The sequence below is a fragment of the Amphibalanus amphitrite genome, unplaced genomic scaffold (genome assembly GCF_019059575.1).
Source record: "Amphibalanus amphitrite isolate SeventyFive unplaced genomic scaffold, NRLGWU_Aamphi_draft 000277F_arrow, whole genome shotgun sequence".
NCBI lineage: Eukaryota > Metazoa > Arthropoda > Thecostraca > Balanomorpha > Balanidae > Amphibalanus > Amphibalanus amphitrite.
In genome coordinates this window covers 535,298-558,757 of record NW_024881772.1, presented here as the reverse complement: position 1 = coordinate 558,757, position 23,460 = coordinate 535,298, and the positions used below count along the sequence as shown (strand labels likewise).

The following is a 23,460-nucleotide window of genomic DNA, read 5'->3' as shown; positions in this document are numbered from 1 at the left end:
GGAACGGGGGGGGGGGCACCGGGGCACCGTTCCCCCCTTGATTTTGACATTTTAACATTGGCCCTATGGGCGTTGCATGGAAAGAATGGGACCAAAAGTCGGCGGTGCCCCCCCCCCCCCTAATTGAAGGTGTTCCGCCTCTACTGCTGCCCTGGAGCTAACCAATTTTACAACTTTCCGGAAAATTAAATAGCCCTTATTACTTATGCACCTTCCCCGGGATTTTGAAATCCCTGAACCAAATTACCTTTGACCTGTGATTATTTTTTCTCAAGATCATGTCAGGCCAGAAGAGCGAATGAAAGTCAGTCAGCTCAGATCTTCTGTGTGCTTCCATAGTCTTTTCGTGATTAGGGACGTGACAACATGTGAAATATAATATTTAATGTTTGTCTCATTGATTTTTGTGGGTGCCAAGGTCACGTTGAACTCAGATAAGGGTCGTTTACTTGAAATGATATCGGTTAATTTCCTTAAAGTTACACCTTTTGTTTTTTGGTAATGTTGGTTTGAAATTTAGCACCCATTTTAGCATTTGAAAACTAGATATAGTTAGGTAACAGTTATAGTGCCTAATGCAACATGTTGCAAGGCTGTCAGTGCTGGTTAACAACATTCTATGGATAGCCGGCGGAACGCCTAATGGGTGATCTGGCGTGCTCCGTCCTACCCGAAATGCTTTGATAATTCATGTTTGATCAAAGCAAGTGCAAATTCGAAGTCAGGAGCAAGCCAAGTCCCAGCAAACTTCACTTGGAGAAATTCTAGCAGGACCCAATTTTCCGTGCTTTTGGGTTATTAACCTAATCTGGGAGGTCAACCAATGACCAAGGATCTCAACATTGACCGGGACATACAGATAATTGGCTTTCTCTCGTCAGCGATGACCGACCCTAAAATCATCGGATTTCTCTCGTTACGAGCAGCACGCTCTTTTATTTTTCAGCGAAGCTCTGGCTCTATTATCAAGGGCCGAACGACAGGGTTTCTACGCCCCTCCGCTACATGTAAAACGCTGAAAAATGCCTAAATGGGTGAGGGTCAAAATATTGATTGGTTTTTAAGTGACGAAGCAGTATAATTTACTTCGATAGCAGTTTTTTTAAGACCAACGAGCTCGAATAAATACAATAACTTCTTGAACAATGTACATAAGCATCACATCAAATGAACCGTGAGAGAAGCGGCTCAAGGTTGAGGAGCTAAGAGACATTGATAAAAACGGCATAGATTAGAAACTGCACTTAACCTGCAACTGAATTTTTAACATTTTCGTTGCAGACTGGTAGATCAACTTTTAGGATTGATTTCATCTGATGCTCAAATGATGTAGAGCTATTCATTCGTTCATTCATGCGACCATCTATTCATAAAAGAATCCAGTGATAAAAATGTTCATTTTAGATAAGTGTGAAATACAAACTCAATAAAAGTTTGATGATACGGCAAACTTGACAGCTTTTATTATGAATGGACAAATAACTTTAACAAATCAAAGTTGCGAGCCCCAAAAACGTAACACAATTGAGGGTATTTTAGGCCATCACAGTATCTGTCAACAACTGTTGGGGGGGGGGGATGAGGGACTGGGGAGGTTGGTTGCTGGCTCATAAACTGTAAAAAAAAAAAAACGAACCGACCATCTGCAAAAAGTACTATTGAGCTCGAACCGAGTTGACGAATCGATTTATAGGTATGCAGGCTGACTAACGATGCCACTTTTTGACTTCTTGTGTCATATAAATTCCATCATCTGGATAGCACGTCAACATTCTATTTGACATTTTGCAACAAACGTATGCTATTTGGCGCGACTAGCCTCAGAAATGTTCTGAAACTAAAACCGTTTCTTCGCAATTAACTTGGCCCACGTTATCCCAGCTTATGCACGACAAAAATAAAATAATACTTCAGGATCACTGGCCGGAATTCCAATGATTAAGGTTTCCATAAAACCAGAGTGTGGCTGGGGCACTATTCTCGCTACATCTCGTGACGGCCACCATTGTGTTGCATCTTTTCGGTAAGCTATAACTTAATAAGGAAAGGATTGGTGAGTGGGTTCAAAACAGCCCTCACCCCTCCCCTCCTTCTTCTGGAAGCATGAGTAATCGAAAGATCTGGCGATGGTTTATCCACCTCGTCTGCCGCCGCGCTGCGCGGCCTCGATTCGTTCGGTATGTGGCTTCCTGAGCGGTCCTCCCCGGAGGCAAGGTGAAAGGTCATGGCCTGTATCATAAATTTATACGTTCCTGAATATGTTTTACAGTTCTTCCAAGGCCTTGGACACCGTTTTATTATATCGGATAAGCATTGCACTTTCTTGTCAATCAACACATTTAAATAAAACTTTATCAGTATCTCATACTGCGGCAATTGTAGTTCTGCTTACGGTTGCCTCTTTATGATACGGACCACCACCACCTCCACTGCGCTGGAGCTCTGGCGTTCTACCCCTCCCCGCTACGGACCGGCCTTCGGGCTAGGTGTGTTAGTACTGAGCGCAAACGTGTAGTAGTCACGTGACTTTCATTCACGTAGCGGGAACGGAAGCTATAGGCGATACCAAGGACGGGCTCTGGGGAGGCAACCGGCACAGAAAAAATAGCACGATTGTAGTTTTGGAAGAATATCTGTTGCGGTAAGAGGAATTATACAAAACATACGTCCTAGGAGCAAACATGTGTTATTCCTCCATACTTTGCGCTACATTTCCTTTCTCCAATGGCCAGCACTTCGCAAATAATAGCACAATTCTAAATTGGTAATATATGTGTACAGTAGCAACTGCGGGTCCCTGTACCCCAACCACATTTCACACCACTATGAACAATAAATGCACACACTGAAATCGCTATTACCGATATGCTCATCCAATCAAGTTTCGATAAACCCGTTCATCATCATCTCCTGCGGTTTCGAACACGCCTGTTAGGTGGCTTCTGATGCTCGTCGAGGTCGGAATTTCCAAATACGCGTGGTGCGTCGGGCCGCGCGCTCTGACTTCGGCAAAGAAAAATGCGTCAGCTGATCATTGTCATTTCTGCCACTTGCGTGTGGTGAAATGGGGTCATAACTTATAAGACGGCTTTTTCATATCAATTATTTTACATAAAATCACATTTCAAACCATAAATAATGTTCGACAGCCAAATAAAAGAAACAATACCAATACGGGCTTACAGTTTAAAGGTAGTGTGCCAGCTTTCTTGGACCATATGGAGTTAATGACCCGGATAAGGAGAACCGGATTTTTAGAACTTATCCATACCTTCAAAACTTATGGAAACGTCTTAAATTCTTCAAATTTTGAGTACCCCAGTGCGAAATTCGCCCCGACGGGTTGTCGGTCGTACCCCAACCACATTTCACACCACTATGAACAATAAATGCACACACTAAAATCGCTATTACCGATAGGCTCATCCAATCAAGTTTCGATAAACCCGTTCATCATCATCTCCTGCGGTTTCGAACACGCCTGTTAGGTGGCTTCTGATGCTCGTCGAGGTCGGAATTTCCAAATACGCGTGGTGCGTCGGGCCGCGCGCTCTGACTTCGGCCAAGAAAAATGCGTCAGCTGATCATTGTCATTTCTGCCACTTACGTGTGGTGTAATGGGGTCATAACTTAAGAGACGGCTGTTTCATATCAATTATTTTACATAAAATCATATTTCAAACCATAAATAATGTTCGACAGCCAAATTTAAGAAACAATACCAATACAGGCTTACAGTGTAAGGCTCGACATTGTGTTGTCTACGATTAGACAGCTGATAACTCATTCCCGTACGTCGTATGGTCGTAACACTATAATGACCTTTGCTTATTGTCACAAGTGCGCCGCATTCGCGATTGTTGCCCGACGCCTGTTTGCAGGTGAGCCCACTACAGTTGTTATACATATCTAAAAACCGATAAACTTTTAGGCGAAAAAGGCACTATTCCAGGCCCATTTTTGATTTTTTTTTTGCGATATTAGGTAAAAACAGAAGCTTCTTATCCTAGGAAAAATAAAACGGGAAATCTTTCAAAGGTGGCACACTACCTTTAAGGCTCGACATAGTGTTGTCTACGATTAGACAGCTGATAACTCATTCCCGTACGTCGTATGGTCGTAACACTATAATGACCTTTGCTTATTGTCACAAGTGCGCCGCATTCGCGATTGTTGCCCGACGCCTGTTTGCAGGTGAGCCCACTACAGTTGTTATACATATCTAAAAACCGAAAAACTTTTAGGCGAAAAAGGCACTATTCCAGGCCCATTTTTGATTTTTTTTTGCGATATTAGGTAAAAACAGAAGCTTCTTATCCTAGGAAAAATAAAATGGAAAATCTTTCAAAGGTGGCACACTACCTTTAATATTATCTAATGCCGTGAATACGACAGCATTCCATATATAAGATTGGGCCAATGGAGTCGCGCCCCGCGAGCTCGGTTTTCCGCTGGGCCGCTACAGGCCAGGAAGTCGGTCTTCGCCTGAGGGCAGGACAAAGGTCAGCGAGGGAGCGCGGGGTCAGCCAGGTATCGCCCAGTGCCGAGCGGATGCCGCTCCCTCCCCTCTCTTCCCCTCTTCTCCCCTCCCCACCTCGGTATTGATGGGGAGGGACCGAACTGCCAATGACATGCGAGCGGTCAAGGCCGCTCGCGCGGCAGCGACCCTGGCGGCCGGGTGCCGCAACTGGGATTCAGCCAAGTTACCGATTCGCCTCCTGTGGGAGAGCCAAACCAGGGGACATACTTTTTAGATATACTGTACGTCTTACCCTTGTTGGTGCATGCAGTTTTCAACTTCGGGAAATCACACTTGCCGAGCTTGAGCAGACGATTTTCAGCATGCGTAGCTCGGGTGCTTGCGGTACCGACAGTGTCTGCGTTCGCATGCTGAAAGCCGGATTCCGAGCTATTGGTGGTGTCATCCTGCATATTATCAATACCTGCTTAATTCAATCCGATATCCCCGATTCATGGAAACATTCCATTGTTCACCCTCTGCTCAAATCCGGCAATCCTTCAGACCTCGCAAACTTCCGGCCCATTTCCCTGGTTCCTGTAATCATGAAAGTGGTTGAGCGCATTGTCCATCAACAGCTCTACATCTACCTCTCTCACAATCACCTTCTGGCATTCTCACAGCACGGCTTCCGCCCCCGGCACCCTACTGAAACCGCGTTGTTGTCCGTCACTGAACGCATCCTGGCCGCCACCGACAAGGGGGAGATCTCAATGCTATGCCTTCTCCATCTTAGTAAATGTTTTTTTTTTTTTGACGTGATAGACCACGAGCTTATGATGCAAAAACTTATGCTGCACGGTATCGAAATTTCCTGGTTCGCCGCCTATCTTCATGGACACACCCAGAGCGTGTCGTTGAAAAATGGGTCCGGCAGTAGAGTGCTGTCTCGGCCTCTTCCTAATACCATGGGTGTCTTCCAGGGCTCTGCGTTAGGGCCGTTACTTTTCACCATCTTCTCTAACAACTTATCGCTGTACGCGGGTGATGCAGTAGTCTTTCAAAATGCCGACGACACCCAAGTATTGGTTAGCGGTCCTGCCAGGGACCTTGGAGTTCTCATCTCGCGCATGGAGGTTTCGCTCGCGTCACTCAACGAATGGTTCTGCGCTAACGCCCTAAAGGTCAACGCCAGTAAAACACAGCTCATTGTCTTCGGCAGTCGTCAAAATTTACGCAAATTGCCAGATTTCAGGGTATCGTTTCGTGACGCCGCGTTGCAGCCGTGCGCGCAGGTTGGGAACCTGGGCGTCACTTTTGACAGTACTCTATCCTGGGACGCTCACGTCTCCGAACTCAGCCGCCGGTGTACGGGACTGTTGATCGGTCTCTCCCATGCGCACCACAGTCTCCCGGATGGCATCATTAGAACGCTCGTGACAGCACTCGTTATCTCACGCATCCAGTACTGCCTCTCAGTTTATGGCAATGGGTCCCAAAAAAAATTCGATCGTCTCCCAAAAAAAAAATTGAACTTCGCTGCTAGAGTCATTTTCGGTCGCCGTAAATTTGCCCATGTCTCTGACCTGCGAAAAAAGCTCGGGTGGTTGTCCCCGCGTCATATGGCTGATTACCAAACCCTTGTTATCGCCCACAAAGCCATTCAGCGCGGCGAACCCGAGGAATTGGCAGCCATGTTCGTCACAAACAGCGCTGTCCGGGAGAGACACTCCAGGCAAGAACACCTCTTTCACCTTCCGCGACCACGGCTGGAAACGGGTAGGCGGCGGCTCGGCTATCGAGCCGCAGCTCTACTCAACAGTCTCCCAACTCAGCTGTCGCAGCTGTCTCCTTTGCCCGATCTGTTAAAGCCGCGATAGTGGACAGGGCATCAACTGATCGTCGCTGACCAACGGGTTGGTGGGTGGGTGAGTTGTACCTGTGGTACTACGAAAGTGTCTCTGTCCGTGCTTTGACGTGAGTGAATGTGTGAATGCTGTGAATGTTTAGATTAGTAACCGCGGATACGGATTCTGAGCAGTAATCGCCACGCACTTTCAGAATGTGGATCGCTCATGATTGTTCAATACAATACAATACAATACTCATTGATAAACACCGCAAAAACCCTAGCAAAAAAGTCCTATAGGACTGGCGATGTGTCCTATAGGACTAATAGGATTCCTATAGATTTTGTCCTATAGGACACTTTTCTATAGGATTCCTATAGGTTTCCTGCAGGATATTGTCCTATAGGACACTTTCTTATGGGACTCTATAGAAAACCTGTAGGACATTTTCCTATAGGACATTGTCTTATAGGAGTGCTATAGGACCCCTATAGGAGTCCTATAGGACACTTTCCTATAGGACTGCGATCAGAGATTGTCCTATAGGACTCTTTAGTCTGAAGGGAGTCCTATAGGACCTCTATAGGACTCCTATAGCACTTTGCTATAGGACTGCGATCAGATAATGCCCTGTTAGAACTCTTTAGTCTGCACGTAATCCTGTAGGATATCTTTTGGACAGTTATTTTTCGAGACACTAATGGATCCTTTGGGACACCGTCATACATTTTTGCCTTGGGACTCCTATTCACGAGCGCAGCACAATATCAGAGGGCGTCGGTCAACGCCTGAGATACAACATGTGCGCGTTAAGTGTATGAGGTCTTTTGTAGCAAAGGCGACGAATGAATGCTGAAACTTGTATGTGCGTGCGTGTGTAGGTGCGTGTGCGTGTGTGTATGTGTGACCGCCGGTCATACACATCCAATCCCAATGGCTGAAAAAATTAATCGATCGCGCCACAGTTTTACAATATATTCTTCATAACCACCATTGAACATAAGCTTTGCGGGATGTGTATAATCTCACTGAGCACAAACTTAGCCAGTGACGACAATATATCGCACACAGCGCCTAACAACATGCCATACACACGTTTGCAATGCAGCAAACAGCGGAGGACAGCCATTTTTGCATACATATCTGTCTTGAACTAAAAAAGCGCACGTTTAAGTTTCTGACCACAAACCGATACAAAAGCAAACAAAACATACGGTGGCAGAAAACACATCAGCATGATCTCCCTCCCTCCTTTCACTTCTCCCTCCGAAGAGCCAGTGTTTTCCGGATCTTAAGGCTGAAACAGAGACCTTCCGCAGTCAGGAAATCGCATGCGTGAGCCTATTCAAATAAATCAAAATCCTTCTCGCATCAATCGCATGCGGATGATGCTTGCAATATGTTTTGGTGCAAGACGCGAGCGTGATTCACTGTAGTTGAATAGGCCCTCGCATGCGATTTCATGGCTGCAGAGTCTGTTTCAGTCTTCAGTCCTTTTCGTACCGATTTGGCTGTAAACAGCACAACAAGCCGTTTCGTGAGGAGCGCACCATCACTGCGTTTCCATGCATGTCACCTGGCGGTAGTGCCAGCACAGATCTCGTTTCTTGAACTTTCACAATGTGCGCTACACTTGGTACAAAAGGAGTCGTTTCACACTTCGCGCAGAACACATGACAGCGGGCATCCCCAGCCGGTCCGATAAACACAATGTCGTTGACAACACAAACGCCTCTAGCGGTGTTAACCGTGAAGCTGTTGCGCTTCATCGCAGAGCCATATGCTCTGGTGCAAGTGACACGGCCATTTACAATCGCTCGACCATACGCACGGACAGGAATGCGGTGGTCCGCTGTCGCAAACCCCGACACGGCGAGAAGATCTTTCTCTACTAGCGTGAGGTCGCGGTGCACTGGTGCCCCAAGCCCCAACACATCGTCAATGGATTTCTCAGCCCGATCAGTCAGCGAGTATCCCCGCAGCCACCTCGTCACTAAGCGATCTACGCTCTCGTCTCCATCCCCAGCCGACCGTCGGTCTTCTTGCAGCGCAGATACCATACGAAGCAGAATAAAATTGTCTGCCATCTGCTGGGCCATGTGGTTGGTGCCATGGCAGAATTTTAACAACGTCCGGTTGAATCCCTCGAAGGGAAACATTGAAGTCGCCCACAAAGGACCACAGTTGCGCACAGCCTTTGCCAGGTGCAACAGGGTATGTACGTTGCACGACATCTGTTCCGTTCCATATAACCGCGCAGTCTGTGACACAAACTCCTTGAGTTTGGCGTCCGCATCGTCGACATCTTGCATGGAGATGCTTCCACTCAAAAGCATGAACATGGCCGAGACCAGCGATGTCCAGTGGCGAAAGTAGCGGTCTGGAAGGACGCCACGAAGAAGTGGCAACGAATAATACAGAAGCCAGTTCCGCCACTTTGTTGCAGTCCACTTCTTGTACGTTGAAAGAGAGCGAGGGAGTCTGGAAATATCATCCGGGGGACGAATTTTGGTGAGGTCGTCGTCCAGCTCTTTCATCGATCTACGAATCGATAGGCGTTATCACAAGTGTATTCGCGGCCATTGGGGCGACGTAAGAAAAGAAGAAACCAACTGGCCCCAAGAACTTTAAATTATCAGTTAGCATGCACCTTTTCCTTGATGTGTAGAGAATTTACCATTATTTGTTACAGAAAATTGCATTTAAAATCTTCCATTTATGATTTTTTCATCGTTTGCACAATATGTTCTTTTACTAAGCTAGAAACACTAATTAGAAATAGTTCCCGCATCATCAAGAACAATAGGGAAGGCTTGAAGTGAATAAAATAATTTAAACGGTTTTGTAATCTATGTGAAGGCACTTCTAAAATTGCCTGTAGAAATATTGAAGGCAAAAGTTCAACTTTTTCACAAGACGGATGTCTATAAACCTATTTAACTTGTGATAACTCAGCCGGTATTTCGTCGCCTACAGCCCAGCTTTCCCTAGTGACCGATAGAGGCGCTGCTATCGATGTCCGCCCGTGCCGCCTAACGTGCAGAAGGACTGGTCGTTTGGCTCGAACCATAGGCAAAACAGCTGCCTAGTCACCCCCAAGAGGACACAATGCATGTAGTCCACAGGAAAACCATTGACTAGGTCCAGCTCAACACAAGGCGGAAGTAGGTGGAGCGGAGAGACCGAAGTTACGCCTTTGTAGTGCTTATCCATAGAGGTCAATGCTCGTTGCCCATGTCTGATGAGGCTTTGATTGGTGCGTTGGGGAACGTCTTCCTCGTACGGATAAGCACGACAAAACCCATGTCCAGTTGCTACCCTGGTGCCGGCCTGCAGGCACCATGTGCATCCGTATTCACCGTTGAATTGGTGAATCGCTTGCACCATGCATCTCGCTGGCGAGTCGCACATCGTCATCAGCGGAATCACCTTTGTGACTTTCGTACCGTCCGTTGGGTGCACCCAGTTCAAGCCATGCGTGCTAAGAGAGGTCAGTTCATCTACAAAAGGCTGACACATGGTTGACCAGAGAGGCTTGGACCTGCCATACCAAATGCCACACATAAGCATTTGGTCCTTCCTGACCTCAGGCCTGAGTTCATTAACAGTAGCCAAAACGGGCCACGCGGATGCACCAGAGGTTTCATGCACTAGAAGGCCATCAAAATTCCAACTGATGGACAGAGCTGAAAGATCTCCCTTTCCCAGCAAAGAGTGCTTCTTGTATAGCTCCCCATCGACAATATCAGATATGCGAGATCTCTGCCTTTCATTTCTCAATAGGTTTTTGGAAATGTATCCCGTCTCCAACAAATCGCGCAGCTGGTCTGCTAGTGAAAGGTGAATAAAAAAATGTCCTTCTTTTTTTGCCTCCTTCATCGAAAAAGGCGTCCCGCAGTAGTCACACATTTCCTGGTCAGCTTTAACATATGCTCTGCACTTCTCATTTATACAGTAATAATGGAATGACCTTCGCTCGTGCCGGCTGGCGATACTCTTCATCATGAGGTATCTCGTGGGAGGCATTTCGCACGACGAACTGGATATGACATTCATCAGTTCCACTAGATCCGTCATGGCCGAATTTGACAAACCATGTCGGAGGCCAAAACTTAACACCAGGCTCACCAGCTCCTCTGAACTTATATGTGGTGCGTCACTGCAGTTAGCATCCTTTCCGGAGCAGTTTGAAGCGACTTGAGATGCACCATCATCATCTTCCACTTCTTCATTGACCCGTCTTTTCAGGGAAGGCCGACCAACTGGGATGTCTGCCTGCGGAGAAAGCATGGATGGGAATAAAAAATGTGCACCAGGCTACAGTGATGCTTCTGAATCGAATGACGTAATATCGACATGACATCTAGCTTACCCCTAGCTAATGATCATTCTCTTACTAAATGGCAGGCCTGATCCCATTGTCGCGGATCCCAGTGTTGATTTCCACAAACAAATACAGTGCCTATTAGGTCATTCATGCTGTAATTTAATTTCATTCATGCTGAAGGCTTAATTATGCTTATTATGATTATAATTGAAATAAGATAGAAAAGAAACCTTTTGCTCACAACTCAGGTAAGCAAACAACAAATTCACTCATTTCTGGTTTTCTTAAGTACTTAATGCGCAAAAAGTTATTTTTCCACATCATTTCAACTTAATTACTTGATACATTTATTTACCTACTAAAACTGAGTACATACAAACATTTCTTTTCTACTGGAGTACGAGTATAGGTAAATACTGTTTCTACAGCCCAATGTACTGCCTAGGTACCTGACAGGGTAGAGCATCTGCTAAATCTCCAGGCTCTGAAGATGTACCATCCACCACTGGAGCTAGCACGTTGTTGTCCAGTGAAACTGACTCCTGGACGTTTTCGAAGTCCTGTAAGTCAGGCATAATATTATTGTAGGTTCAAGCCTTCACTTATATAGGTGTCAATACCAGATTAAAGTAGCATACAATCTGAAGGACTTAGATTTCATTTCTACAGAAACAGAGGCTGAACAAATATTGCAAAAACAAAGCTTCAGTTCAACTCGATATGAGCTGAGACAACTGGCCTAATGCTTAATCCGGGCCGTTCTGGTGGCCTTCGTTTTCCGTGTCGTGCTGGGGGGGGGGGGGGGGGCAGGGGGCAGGGACGTTTTCACAGCTGCCCCCGTCTAGCTCGACTCCTGGGCCATGCAGCGACACGCGATAAGTGGCAATTGAAAGCGAGCCCAAAAACAGGACAAAACACTTCAGTCATTTTTTAGGTCAGGTAAAAGGTCAGGTTACCTGGTCGCCATAGGTCAACTTTCGGCTATTTCAACAATTTTAAAACAGCTACCGACTAACATGAAAACCAATAGAGCAAGAGCACCGCGGAAAAGCAAATATGATAGCACTTTCAAAGGTGTTTCTGTTCCCTATAGCACGGCGCGGGTTATGTTATAATAATTGGTTTTCAAATTTGTTAAATTTGGTGAATACAAGCTAAAAGTTACTTTGAACAAACTTTCGTGAGAACTTACTTCTTCGCTACTAGCAGCACATGAGAGCTCAGAGGTGCTTTGTTGGCTATCCACATCAGACAGTGATCTGTCACTGTCATCAGCAATATCACTTGCTGCTGATGACAACTCAGAAGCTTGATTGTATGATGAGCTGGATGATGTGTCACAGCTATCAGCTGACAGCCCCTCATCAAGCACTTCCACGTCAGACATATTACAGTCTGGAAGAATAAAATGGATTGCTGTAATACTGGGAAAGCAGTTCAATGTGAAAACATAACTACAATTCAGACATGTGCATGGATATGATAAAATGGATCTGGGATCTGATCCCACAGCTCCTGATCTTGGATCCCATGGTATCATAGATTCACCCGCTATGTTTTTGGAAAGATCAACAGGGCTCATTAATTTGAGTCTTATTTTCTTACTTCAGATCCAGTGAGATCATAGATCCCCAGTGATTTTTTTGTCAACATGTAAATCCCACAAAATCACTTGTTGCCATTCACAAGCCTTCTGTTTTAGTGATTTTCAGTGATTGCCTGTAATTATGCATAGTTTGTTAGCACTTACTGTCATAAAAACCCTCGGAAACATGGTTTTAAATAGTTTTATGATAGGATCTGCTCACATCATACATCTGAATGCTCTTAGTTTACCATCAGATCCTATGAGATCATAGATCCAGGATACATGTTTAGCTTCGGATCTGGTGGGATAATAGATCATAAACTGCAAATTCTGTCAAGATCCACTGAGATCATAGATCCATCACTCAGATCAATGCACATGTTTGCTACAATCATGTAACACACAACAAAAGCTAGGAACATAACACCAGTAGTTTATAATAACCCTGCAAAAAGTGGCATGACTGATGCACTTTTTTGCACTTACTGTTTAAAGGGACCCTCCCACCTTCAAAAAAGTTAATGAATTGGCATGAAAGTGATGTCGCTCGGTTCAGAAAGAGCAAAAACGAATATCTACCAAATTTCATCGAAAAATATTCACCGGTTTTCAAGATATTAGACTTTTACTTTCGTTTACTTTTTGGGATCTCCGCTGTTCCTAGCGACTTTATTTGAAAGTGCGGCATTTGTTGCGCGCAAAGCAGCATATACCACCGCGTGCTACAAAACGTTTTAGTCAAACATTAAACGGACGTTCGAAAGCCTGATGACGTCATCAGATTCCCGTAATGGTTAAGAGATAGGGACCACGCTGGTCCCACCCTGCAAGTAAAGGGAAGAAATTTCTTGAACACCATAAAGCTGCGGGGGTTGCGACCAGGATAAATGGTGGTTTCTGAGCCTGGCCGCAAACTTGGCTATCTCAACTCAAAACTAATGTTAAGGTGGGAGGGTCCCTTTAACGGGCCACCGCTGTTCCCATACCTCATTTTCAACTCAGCAAAAACTTTTTAACTTGTGAGGCAAAAATTAGGTACACACAACTCAATTTCAGGTTAATATTAGACTCAATCTATCGTCCGGATGAAGATATGCCCCTCTTGCACAGAGACTAACCCCAAATTCGCAGTCTCATTGGACGAATATTTCTACAAACTTGGCAACGTATTTAGATTGGGATTCATATTTGATATTAATGGTCTGGTCTGCAGAACCACGTGAAAACAATTTTGACATGTGTCTCTGTGCAAGAGGGGCCTATCTTCTCCCAGACGAAAAAGCGAGTAATATTAGCCCTGGCACACACAGCGATAGATAACAAGTTAAAGATTATTGCAGGGCCTAAATATGGCACTCTGTACTTCATCTACAAACATACCAAAACATACCCACAACCAGTGGCGGATCCAGGGGGGGGGGCAAAATGGGCATTTGCCCCCCCCCCCAAACGGCATGATTTTAACATTACGCCTATGGACGATGCATGGAAAGAATCGATAAATTTTTATGGTTTGCCCCCCCCCCCCCAAACCTCTGAGCTGGATCCGCCTCTGCCCACAACTGTTCCGCACAACAACAGGGCAACCTATCTCAAAATAAATTGGAACAGGATTTCGAGCCCTGAAGACAATGGCCTCCTCCCTTATATACTGCCAGTCATATAACTATTCTATTTATAACCTATTTGGCCTTGCCTTCTCCCACCTATTGTCACTGTTATTGTTTTGGGTCAGGGCGCGTATTCTCACCTGGTAGCGTTCACCAAGCGGATCAACCAGCGTAGCTTAGTAGCTGCTCGGTTCGTGCGTCCGTCAAAGTGTAAGGACAATGCGCTGAAACATGCATGGTCATCCGTACACAAAGCGTATAAAGTTGACAATTTCCAGGTAGAAAATGACGTCATAGAATCACACGCTACTTTCACTCATGCATAAGCCTACTGGTAAATGTTGTGCAATGAGAATGTAAGCTGTGCTACAACTGAATGTATGCTTTTGCCACGATTGATTTGCTTTCAATCAAGCTGACTTTTGCTGTTCTTCTGGCCTTGTCATCAGTACCTTCAAAAATTATCTATGACGTATTTAAAGGTAGGTTGAAAATGATTGTATGTTTTCGTATATAGTTGGCGTCCAATGCATGTAAACCGGTGGCGTCGGAACAGCGATGGCGTCGGAACAGCGCTGCATACCTACCAATATTTTTATTTTTAATCTTTTTTTATTGGCTCTTAATGTGGTTCAGATTTTCATGTGAATTGAGAAATCGAAGGCGTAGCTCATTGGTTTTCATGCGTTTCTCGAAAAACAAAAGTTTCTATTTTGTAGCATATCAAAATTTAAGTTATTTGGCATACGGGCAAAACTAAGACTTAATTTTTAAATCAAAATTTATTTTAAATTAAAAAGAAAAATTCATCAACTTAGCACCTGAACAACAAAATAAAAAGAAAACTATTTTCCCAAAATATCGCATGCCACGGCGCCATGCTGTCTTCCGGTAACTGGGTCAAGGACGCCCGGCGCCACCGTTCATTGCGGTTTGTGATACGGCCTTGGAGGTGGCGGCATTGAGCTTATACGGCCTTGGCATTGAGAGCAGGAGCTGTGTGCGGATTTTTTTTTAGCTTCGACATGTTACTCCTAGTGCGCTGGGCCGAATTTCCTCCTAAGCGGTCTATCATTAAGCCAGGACATGTTCAAAGCGTTAATGGAATCGCATTCAGATACACCAAGGGCTCAAACTTGGACGATTTGGTTGGGCAGAGCGTCAAAGTGATGTGGGGGAGGCAGCTGGAGCAGGGCCAGGTTGTGCGGACAGGTAAGGCGGTAACACTTACAGTGTTGGTGTTTTGAAATGGGCTTGTTCTGGCAACATGCCAGAACAAAATGGTAGGTGCCCATTGCATTTCATTCATGATTCCATTTCCATCGTCGCATGTTTGACTGAATTTTCATGAACACTGGATATTTTGGTATATGTGAAGATAAAGTCAACAACTTCTGAAGGATAATTTTTCATATTCTTAAATAATTTGATGTCTGATCCAAAAATGAAACGTTTCCCGAATTAAGGAAAATGAAAATCAAACCTGACCTAACCCTACTGTTGCATCTAAAAACTTCTGTTGATATTTATCCATGTTGCAATTGTAATTGGAACCTTATCTTGACAAATACCTACTATTATTTTTAGTGACTGTGTTCAGGTGTAGAAAAATGATATATTGATCTTTAAAAGCATTTGTTCATGTTTAATATGTAAAATTTCATAACATGTAGGCATTGTATTGTCTTTATATCTGATTTGTAAAATAAGCTCAAATGTCAAGGTGATTAATATCTGGATTTTTTTTGCCAGCTGCAGTGACGTGGTGATACTAGCAGAGCTGTCACATCAGTGCATGGATAGAAAAGTTAACATCTATATCTAGTTACCTACTGCTAGTTTGTTTATTTACTTTCTGTCCTAATATGTAAATTTTAATGGATCTACTATCACTATGAGTATGGCATCAGCTGGCCAGCCAGGTGACTGAGTCTAGTTTGTAGGGCCGAAAAGTCCTGCTTATATTTACAATTGTCATTTGCACCATAATTGTATCCTGCAGCCTTAATGCAAATGGCGACTTCATAACAGGTGAAGTTGCTGAAGATTTGGGTAGAGTTTCTGGAACTTTCTGGAGGTGCTGCAATGCTGACTGGAGAATTCTGGTGCTTCATATGATTCCGGGAGGCATTGCAACAGGCCAGTTACTGCCTGGTTCATGTGTTTCAAATTAAGGGGTGATTTGGTGGTATGTACTGCTGTGCGTGCATCTACTGCACTTTTAATTTTAATTATGCCAAATTATTGTTTTGAAATGACGTCATACGAACAGCAGAGGTTCCGAAAAGTAAATAAAGGATAAAGGATAATATATTCTTAATGGGTCATGACTGACCAGGTCCGAGCCATGACATGCCAGGTTGTCGGCAACGGCGTGACGGTATCGGCGTGTAAGCGATATGTGACGGATAGGCAGCTCGTGCGATGAACGTGACAGGTCGGCCGGTGGTGGTGGCGTGACAACAGCATATGACAGACGCGGTGACCGTGGAACGGGCATGACCGACAGCAGAGTGACGGCTCGTGACGTATCGGCGGTAGGTGGCAACAAAGGCGATGCGCAGGCGCGTAGCCCCCTGTGCTAAAGATACACAGCCTGCCGCAGCCCGAAGGTCCGGCGCTGCCTGGGATCGAACCGGGACACCCTGGCGATAGTCGTAACGGCACACAAACGGATCCATCACACTAACCACCACACAGCGATGGCCGCAGCGTTCTGCGACAGGTGAGCGCAAACAATGGGCGCTGGTGAGGAGGGCGGCGCTAAGTAAACAGACTTACGGCGGGGAGCCACCGGCCCGATACTGATAGGATGGCCGAGGAGCCGGTCGCGGCGGGGAGCGCGGCGAGAGAAGTGCACCAGCTAAGGGGGGGGGGGACGCTAGCAAACAGACGTGCGGCCGGCGGTGGCAGGGGACAGCCCGGTCCAGTCCAGAAAGGCGCCGCGGTGACTGGCAGGGTGACCAGGCGTAGGTGGGAAATGGCAACCGGGCGAGACGGCCGGCGGTGATAGTGGTGGTGACGAGCGCGGCGGGCAGGACAGTTTGGTATGACATGAAAAAACCGACCAGCTGTTTAGCGAAGTTTGAGTGGAAATAGCAGAGCGTGGTAGGCAGGGAAGCGGAGCCGTGGAAAACTCAGACAGCTTCGGCTCCGGCTCCGGCTTCGGAGAGAAAAAAATTGGCTCCAGCTCCGGCTCTGGCTGCGGGTGAAATATCATGGCGGCTCCGTCGCCGGCTCCGGCTCCGGGCAAAAATGTGCCGGCTCCGTCGGCTCCGGCTCCGGCTCCGCACCCCTGGTGGTAGGGGCACTGTTGAAAATACTGGCAGTCTCGCCGCGACGCAAAAAAAAAAAAACGGCACTCCCTAGGACGCCGGGTAGCCTCAGGCGGTGGTGGGTGACGGCCCGGCTTAGAAATACCTATATAACGCGGCAGCCGGCTGGGTGACCAGGTGATGAACGGCACATGACAAACAGGCGAGCAGCGTCTGGTGTGACGGTGGGCTGTCGGCGGCGCCATGACAGCGGTGGTGGCGAGCAGGGCGGGCGTGACGGTTTGGTACGTCGGCGGCGGCGTGACATGGTGTGTGACAGGCAAGGCGGGTAGGCGGCGGCATGACATATTAACAGCCGGGTGCGTAACGGTGTAATAGACAGACGAACAGTCCGTGTGATGGGCGGGGTAGTCACAGCGGTGTGACAGTATATGTGACCGACGTGACAGTCGGTGCAACGGGCGAGATAGGTGGATGTGAGCAGCGGCGTCACAGCATGTATGACAGACGAGGCGGTCCGTGCGACGGACGAGATAGCTGTGTCGTCAGCAGCGGCATGACGGCGTGTAAGACAGACGGGGTAGTCCGTGCGACGGACGAGATAGTGGTTGTCAGCAGCGGCGTGACGGGATATACCTATGGCGGGTGGGGTAGTCCGTGCGACGGACGAGATTGTGGTTGTCAGCAGCGGCGTGACGGGATATCCCGATTGAGGTGGAGGGGCGACTGTTGGGGGTAGATAGTGGTAGTATAGTAGTATAGATAATAGTATAATAATACTTTAGAGTGAGATAAACTAGAGGTGAATAGTAACGGTGATGGTAAGCTGGCTGGCAGTGGTGACAGGGTGCTATGACGAAGCTTAGCCAGGGTACATATGTAGTATATTGAGCGGAACTCAGCGATCTGAGGTTTATAGTCGCCTTCGGCAACGGTCCTGACCCTCAACTTGTTGAGGAGAAGTAGAACAACTCAGTAAGATGGGGGAAAGCTCGGACATGACCTGGGGGTTTGTGGTTCGTGAATGCAGAATATGCACCCCCACGCGACCATACAAGCTGACCTGTATCCAACCTGAGTTAGGGAAACGTAAACACTGCCACTGCATGAGAAGTACTGGTGTCCTCAGAAATTAAACGTCATGCCGCTGGTCAGTGCTCAAGAAGGAGCTGCTGGGACAGGGCCAGCGGGGACATGTCATTAGTAGCGACGTAATGACATGGTAGTTGACAGTGAGTGGTAAGCTGGGGCAAGCCAACGGACATGCCATTGGCAGCGACGTAATGGCGTGGTAGTTGACAGTGAGTTGTATGCTGGGCAAGCCAGCGGACATGTCATTAGTAGCGACGTAATGACATGGTAGTTGACATTGAGTTATGTGCTGGGGGCAGGGGCCAGCTGACATGTCATGGTAGGGACATAGTGACATGGTAGGTGACAGTGAATGGTATGCTGGGGCAAGCCAGCGGACGTGTCATTAGTAGCGACGTAATGACATGGTAGGTGACAGTGAGTGGTATGCTGGGGCAAGCCAGCGGACGTGTCATTAGTAGCGACGTAATGACATGGTAGGTGACAGTGAGTGGTATGCTGGGGCAAGCCAGCGGACGTGTCATTAGTAGCGACGTAATGACATGGTAGGTGACAGTGAGCGGTATGCTGGGGCAAGCCAGCGGACGTGTCATTAGTAGCGACGTAATGACATGGTAGGTGACAGTGATTGGTATGCTGGGGCAAGCCAGCGGACGTGTCATTAATAGCGACGTAATGACATGGTAGGTGACAGTGAGTGGTATGCTGGGGCAGGCCAGCAGACATGTCATGGTAGCGACGTAATGACATGGTAGGTGACAGTGAGTGGTATGCTGGGGCAGGCCAGCAGACATGTCATTAGTAGCGACGTAATGACATGGTAGTTGACAGTGAGTTGTAAGCTGGGGCAGGCCAGCGGACAACCTTGACCGTCCTCCGCACCGGGGGGCGGCCGGGTGACTCATCCGGCGTGGCGTCAGCTCAAGGCCGCGACGGGCCCGTGGCCGGCGGTCGGACGGCCGTTGATCCGGGGTGTCGTCTTGCACCGGTCTGCAGCGGGCCGACTGGGTGTCAGGTCACTGCTGGCATTGGGCCACTCTGTGGAAGCACGAAAGCCGGCTGCTATGCTGCATTGATGATCTAGTGGTGACGTAGCATGACAGCCCAGGTAAATAGGCAGGCCAGTCAGGCATGGCCATGGGTGGAGAAAAGGGGGTTTGAGGGTGCACGAGCACCCCTTCATAACGCAAAGCACCCCCACAAACAATGCAAAACCAACATAGCAGCTTGTTAACCAAAGTATCAAACAGAAAAGCACCCCCTGGGAATTAGGCAAATCTCCACCCCTGGGTATGGCCGGCTTTGTCGGGCATGCCCTCGGGATGGCGTGCCAGTGTGCGGTTAGGGCATTGTTTAGTGCGAACCGATGACACTGGTGCATGTAACCGAGCAAGATTGTGAAGGTGGCGCTGGCATGGCATGACATGCCAGTGGGCAGGGCATAGTTCAGGGCCAAGCTACAAGCTGGTGTATGTGACCGCCCGGAGGGCCAACTGAGTGTCTGAGACGGGCGGCCACATTAGTATGGGGCGAAGGGTAGTAACAGAACAAAAGTGCCAACTGCCAGTATTCAAGCAACTTGGCAGACTAATTGGCTGACGAAAATTAGACCGCCGGTTAGAGGGGCGCGCCATGATTGCCTCGTGCGAAGGGCCCGCGCGTAACTAACAGGCCGGATAGCTGGTAACTCACCGGTGTTCCTTCTTGGTCGACCCATGGTGGCGGTAGCCGCCGCTAAAGCTATCACTCTACTCTCCGCGGGTTTCAACCGGTAAACAAAAAAAAAAATTGCTGCGCGCACTCCGTCGCTCGGCCTCCTAACGGAAAAGGCCGCTTGGGCAGCGTTGCCTAGAGTCCAAACATAAGTCGTATGTCGGACATACTTACGTGCAGTTGTGGTAGCCGTTGTGGTTCCAGTGCCTGCGCCCACGCTGTGAGTTGCTAAAATACATGCATGGTAGAAATCAACGCTGTTACAATACATCACCCACGATCTAAAATCTATTTATCTGCGCCTGTCGTGCTTGCGCGACATCTGGTGGCACTATGCGACCTGTAGTTCTCCCCGGCGCACCTAGGTGGCACGGCCCGTTCCGTGTTGAGGCACGACCTGGTGCTGGCGGAGGTGGGAGGTGACTAGGGCGCAACTTCCCGCTAATATAATTTGCACGGTTCCATCGTGAAATGACCAATACAAATGGTGAAACGTAAAGTTGCTTTAATTTATATTTAAATGGCCAATTGCTGATCTACTATATATATATATATATATATATATATATATATATATATATATATATATATATATATATATATATATATATAACATTTAACTCAGACGTTTCACCTTTATTGTCAAGGTTTCATCAGTGTGATATGGCCAACGCTTTCGCCGCAAAAGCCACAAATGCAAGACAAAAATAACAATCATGTCTGACCGCACGTGATTATAATAGGCACTAATTGCCTCTAATTAAATCTCAAAACAAAGACATGCGTGACATCACAGACACCATAGCGCCGAATCATAAAGAGGGTGAGAGGATCTCATACTCCATTCATTTATTCATTCATGGATTCATTCACTCTCACCCTCTTTCCGCCCTTTAGGTCGAACGCACGTTTAGTCCCCCGTCTCTGTCGGTACCTAGCAGCCCCATCCAGCGGTTCTCCCTCGACCTCCTGTAATCCACATTCCTCCTCCACACTCGTTCGAGTCCGACCACTTGCAGGTGGTCCAAGGAGTGGCCTGTCGCTCTAAAATGCCTACTCACAGGTAGGTCGATCGCCGGGTTCTCCACACGGATAGACGAGAGGTGGTTCTGCACGCGTGTGTAGATGCTATCCCCGGTCTCACCGACATACACAACCCTTTTGCACGCGTCACACCAGATCCCATAGACGACATTTTGTGATCTGCATCCTATTGTCCTATCATAAAAGCACTCTTTGGGGTTGCCCTTTACTCTACCATTGCCAGAATACATCCGTTTACACATGACACAATCTTTCCCACAGCTTTCCTGACCGCGCAGTTTCTCCCCATAAACAGCCCGCTTGGTTTTCCTGTGAACCAGATCGTCTCTGAGATTTCGACCCCGCCGAAAAGCCACTAGAGGGTCCTTGGTGAATATGTTCCTGAGATTTTCAGAGTTCTGTAATATGTGTCTCTTTCTCTGTAGAATTTTGCGCACATCCGGGAGATGACTAGAGTACGTTAGCACCAGAGGGACTCTGTTATCTTTTCCCTTGTCTGAGCTCTCCTTCCCTCTCCCCTTGGCCCCATCCCTATCTTGATTTTCCAGCTTGCCTAGTTCTCTATCTATCAAATGTCCCGGATACCCCCTATCTACCAACCTAGCCCTGAGCTCTTTCTTGTGCCTAGCATAGTCTCCTCCCCTGGAACAAATTATTTTTAGCCGCATTCCTAGACCAAAGGGGATCGCCGTTTTGGTGTGATGAGGGTGGTCCGAGTCAAAGCGTAGATATGATTTCGAGTCCGTAGGCTTAGTGAAAAGGTCAGTTTCAAGTTTCCCGTCTTTCACGTGCACTGTCACGTCTAAAAAATCAATGGAAACGGGAGACATGCGGAGATCCACCTGGATTTGATGGTGGATAGCGTTTGCTTTTGCGTGAAATTCTCGAAGTGCGTTTTCTCCGTCTACCCATATGCCAAAAATGTCGTCTATGTATCTGAGATACAAATGCGGTTTCTTATCAGATGATTTGAGGAGTTCTTTCTCCCATTGCCCCAGATATGTACAAGCGTAATTGCATCCCAGACGTGACCCGATAGCCGTGCCTTCTAACTGGACGAACTGCCTATCCGCATCTAGGTTGAAGTTGTTGCCTTCTAACACCAGCTCAATCATTTTCAGGACCTCATCGGTGGGAACTGACCTGTTCGACCGACCGTCAAGAGCTGCCTTGCACGCCTCCATCCCTTCCCTTCTCGGTACACTGGGGTACAGTTTCCGTACATCCATGCAAAAAAGCAGGGGTTGTGTCCCTCCCCGTCCTCTCACTGGTTGTGGCAGTTGCTTCAGCTTCTGCAGGAAGTCACCGGTGTCTCTGACGTAAGAGTCTAGACCCTCCACGTGCTGTTGCAGCTCCTGCTCTGCCATCTCTGCGAGCCGCTCCGTAGCATGGTTCCTGCCGTCCACGATGAGTCGCAGAGGGTTCCCTTCCTTATGCACTTTAGGGTTCCCCTGCACCTGACCAGGTCATTTACAAAATGCCTGACCCGCCAGGCATTTTGCAAAATGCCTGGGTTTCCATATATTCCACCGTTTTTGTTGACTACAGGAGTTGATCATAAACGTTCCACTGTGACTGACCCCACAACACATTTCACATGTGTTGTGGGCACATGTGACACATTCCACGGTCACGAATACAGGGTGTCACGAAATTGTTGCGGGATGTTGTACTTGTGTCCCGAAATGTATTGCATCGTAGTTGCGTCAGTGTTCTCAAGGACCTCGCTGACAAGTTATCAGCGGCCACATGGTCTGTCCCGGCGGCACCTGGTGAAGCTCAAATAGGCCTCTGTAGCCCATCATGTCCCAAACGAGAATCCCCAGTGCCCAGTGGGTGCTTCACCGGGTAGGCAGACAACTGAACCAGTGACAACTGAACCAGGGACAACTGAACCAGGGACAACTGAACCAGTAAAACTGAACCAGGGACAACTGAGCCAGTGACAACTGAACCAGCGACAACTGAACCAGTGACAACTGAACCAGCGACAACTGAACCAGTGACAACTGAGCCAGGGACAACTGAACCAGTGACAACTGAACCAGGGACAACTGAACCAGTGACAACTGAACCAGTGGACAACTGAACCAGTGGACAACTGAGCCAGTGGACAACTGAACCAGTGGACAACTGAACCAGTGACAACTGAGCCAGTGACAACTGAACCAGTGACAACTGAACCAGTGACAACTGAACCAGTGACAACTGAACCAGTGACAACTGAACCAGTATGACAACTGAACCAGTGACAACTGAACCAGTGACAACTGAACCAGTGACAACTGAACCAGTGACAACTGTACCAGTGGACAACTGAACCAGTGACAACTGAACCAGTATGGCAACTGAACCAGTGGACGACTGAACCAGTGGACAACTGAACCAGTGGACAACTAATGTCGTACTGCGCTGTATAGGTATAAGGTAGCACGTGGCTGGACGGACGGTCTGTGTCAATCTGCCGGTCTGCCAATTGATCTGTGTCCGATCTATTAGTGT

The 23,460-nt window shown here is 47.4% G+C and overlaps 3 protein-coding genes across 3 annotated transcripts in view; 1 reads left to right on the top strand and 2 right to left on the bottom strand.

Annotated features, from left to right (window-relative positions):
- The window catches only part of LOC122387208 (SH2B adapter protein 1-like), a 367,382-nt gene that overhangs the window by 82,773 nt on the left and 261,149 nt on the right, over positions 1-23,460 (bottom strand). The window lies entirely within an intron of this gene.
- The window catches only part of LOC122387210, an 85,608-nt gene that overhangs the window by 37,788 nt on the left and 24,360 nt on the right, over positions 1-23,460 (top strand). The window lies entirely within an intron of this gene.
- On the bottom strand, positions 8,906-15,271 carry LOC122387207. The gene is made up of 4 exons (XM_043377160.1): positions 13,975-15,271; positions 11,829-12,031; positions 11,086-11,196; positions 8,906-10,584 (listed from the first exon to the last, which is right to left on the bottom strand). The coding sequence occupies exons 2-4, from the start codon at positions 12,021-12,023 to the stop codon at positions 9,319-9,321; spliced, it is 1,572 nt and encodes a 523-aa protein (XP_043233095.1). The 5' UTR covers positions 12,024-12,031; positions 13,975-15,271; the 3' UTR covers positions 8,906-9,318.